Source organism: Propithecus coquereli, unplaced genomic scaffold (assembly GCF_000956105.1).
Source record: "Propithecus coquereli isolate 6110/MARCELLA unplaced genomic scaffold, Pcoq_1.0 Scaffold58, whole genome shotgun sequence".
Taxonomy (NCBI): Eukaryota; Metazoa; Chordata; class Mammalia; order Primates; family Indriidae; genus Propithecus; species Propithecus coquereli.
Window position 1 is genome coordinate 5175726 of NW_012151729.1, and position 2803 is coordinate 5178528.

The 2803-nt window shown below is 43.7% G+C and overlaps 2 protein-coding genes across 2 annotated transcripts in view; one reads left to right on the top strand and one right to left on the bottom strand.

Moving 5' to 3' along the window:
• Positions 1-2803, top strand: part of SPINK1 (serine peptidase inhibitor, Kazal type 1) — a 78256-nt gene that overhangs the window by 32366 nt on the left and 43087 nt on the right. The window lies entirely within an intron of this gene.
• On the bottom strand, positions 612-1741 carry SCGB3A2 (secretoglobin, family 3A, member 2). Its single transcript, XM_012658237.1, has 3 exons — positions 1675-1741; positions 1018-1226; positions 612-635 (listed from the first exon to the last, which is right to left on the bottom strand). The coding sequence occupies exons 1-3, from the start codon at positions 1739-1741 to the stop codon at positions 612-614; spliced, it is 300 nt and encodes a 99-aa protein (XP_012513691.1).

The window sequence follows — 2803 nt, forward strand, 5'->3', positions numbered from 1 at the left end:
TCATGACAGATAGCTTTGTGACAGATAACCAAGCGCCTGGGGTCTTGCACACAAGCCAAGGCTCTCATTGTCCTGCATACGGTAATGAGATGAAGAAGTTAAGATGCAAGAAGTTAAGATGCAAACGTCTGCTTCCCTTAAGCAATCATCAGGAAGGAATGAAAATGTATTTTCCTCAGGGCGCCCAAGGTAGCCACGTACCAGGAAGCAGCTGCCGGATAGAGAAAAGTATAAGAATAAAGTGACTGGTAGAATTTACTACTTCAGTCTTGTACGTCTTGTGTGTGTCTGTGTGTTTCTTTCTGTGTCCATCCCCCGTTCTGCAATCCAGGCCGCGACAACATCCCACTTAAAATGCCTGGTTATCCTTATAAAAACAGGCTCTCTGGAGTTTATGATCCAAGGGAAAAATTATCTTGCTAGACCCTTCTAAATGGAGACCCCAGAAATAAAAATAGGACAAACTGAAAAATCTATTCACTGCTTTAATCATCTTTTTCAGAGGTCACTACATCTTAAGGCGTTTAATCTATAATTGGGTAGTTTCAGCTGGGGACACGGGAGCATCATCCTCCTTCCGCTTCCGCCTTTGTTCTCTCTTTGTCTTGCCGTCACACCAAATATGACAGGGCCTCCTGAAAGGCAGAAGGACAATAAAAATCAGAGCAGCTTACATGTAATTAGCACGTTTTAAAAAAATATTTACTTTCACTTTCCCATTTAGCCACCATTTTATTAATGGGGAAACAAAGACTCAGGGTGGTTAAGTCCTATCGAAAATCACCACGATGGTCAGTGGTAAAGTCACAACTAGAGCACACGTCTCTGTCATTTAAAAATTGTTTCTGGAAATGAAGCAATTATACTTTCCCTGAGATTCCAGGATGTGCAAATTTTAGATGAGCATAATCAGTGAAGGGGAAATACACCTTTACCAGTGAGAATGGGGTGGGGTGGGCATTCAGTGTGACTCAGCTCCTCCCCCTTGGCAAATTCACTGCTCCAAACTGCAGTTACCAGCAGTTTCTTCACAGATTCAGAAGCCTCCGGTCCCAGCTCGTCCACACACTTCCTCAGCCCTTCCACAAGGTGCTCGACCGAAATGCCAAGAGTTCTCAGAAGACGCTTTAATGGATCCAAGAGGGAAACAATGCTGTCCAGCGGTGAAGGTAACACTTTGTCGAGTGGGACAGGAAGGGGCAAGCTGTTGATGAGGAAGGCAGTGGCTGCAGAACAAGAGAGAACCCAAGTGAAACAGGCACATCCATCTCCTATTTATGACCTCATCAGCTTCCACTCTGTCCGTCAGTAGCTCCAACCCAGACCCACTCATCCTAATTTGCCATGACAGCTTCTGTGTCTTTCCTCAGCTAACTCTGTGTCTGTCTTTCACACATTATCTGGTCTCTCTTCAAATGTTACCTCCTCAGAGAGGCCTGCGATGACCTCCGTATCTGAAACAGCACCACCTGTCACTCTCTGTCCTCTATTTTTGATTACCCTCACCTAAAATAGTAACTTTTTATTTGTTACTTTTATTGCCTTCATTTTCCCATTCAAACATAGGCTCCAAAAAACAAGGAATTTATGTTTTGTTCACCCCATGCCTGCAACTGAGTCTGGCAGGCAGTAAGCACTCCATGGAACCTTGTGGCTGACTGAATAGAAAGGTACTTGGTATGTGGCTGTCTCCATAGCCCACAGCCTGGAGGCCAAAGGAGATGCTGTAATGAATCTCCATACAGGGACGAGAATGGATCCAACCACACCAAGGAGATTGTTCCCAACCAATTCACCTCAACACTACAAACACAGCTGAACGCTGGCTCTGTGCCAGTGGGTGCGGGTACACAGACATATAACACAAGGAGATCTCACACAGTCCAGTGGACAAGAAAGAGCTGTGTGTTTTGCTAACACTACAGACAAAGTTCTATGGAAACACAAAGGAAGAGATGACTAATTCTATTGTGGGAGAGTGTTGCAGGAATCTTCCAAAGGAAGTGATGTTAGTGCTATGTTCAAGGTAAACATCAGGATCTTAAGGTAAAGAAGAGAGGCAGCATTTTAAATACAAAATCAAGAAGGCGCTAAGATGTTAAGATGAAAGTGTATACACAGAATGGTGGGCCTTCTGCTCGGAGAGGCTAGAACGCAGATACCCAGTGGGCTCTGGCCAAGGGATGGAAGATTAAGAGGGTGAGGCTGCAAAAATTGAGGGAAGTCAGATTTTTCAAAGTCCTGGATGCCATATCAGTGAGTTTGGAATTTTTTCCTGAGGGCAATGGGAAGCTATCATGGCTTTTACATGGGACAATTGCAGTTTATATCTTTAGAAAGATAACTTCACATAGAAGATGAATGAGGGGGAAAGAGTCGAGACTGGGAAAAATACATGATACATATTTTTACAAAAACATGTGTGCAGCTGTATAAATGCATACGTGTGTGAGCACACACAGAAGAACACACATCCTCCTGCTGGTTGAGACCTGCCATTGTTCATTTTCCTTTGGGAACCTTTCAATTTCTGCACTCAAGTTATAAAAATGGAGCCTGTGCACCTATTTTTCCTCCATCTTCTACCACCTATTTTCCCTCCAAAATTCTCCCCCAGAGGGAGGATATTTATCTCCCTCTATCCTCCTTTCTGCTGCCACCTTTGCCCATAGGTACTTGTCCCTCAACACTACAGAACAACAAAATATCCAAAACTAGTGAAGTTATAGATTCCTCCAAAAATTCAATAAAAATCACAAGCCAAAGTTGCCAGTGCAGATATGGAAAGCAACCAGTTTCCCAT

Coding starts and splice junctions, on each gene's coding strand:
- SCGB3A2 (XM_012658237.1), bottom strand. CDS start 1,741: ATGGAGATTCATTACAGCATCTCCTTTGGCCTCCAGGCTGTGGGCTAT. Junction 1,227..1,674: donor TGGAGACAGCCACATACCAA/GTACCTTTCTAT, acceptor CTTGTTCTGCAG/CCACTGCCTTCCTCATCAAC. Junction 636..1,017: donor AATCTGTGAAGAAACTGCTG/GTAACTGCAGTT, acceptor TCTGCCTTTCAG/GAGGCCCTGTCATATTTGGT.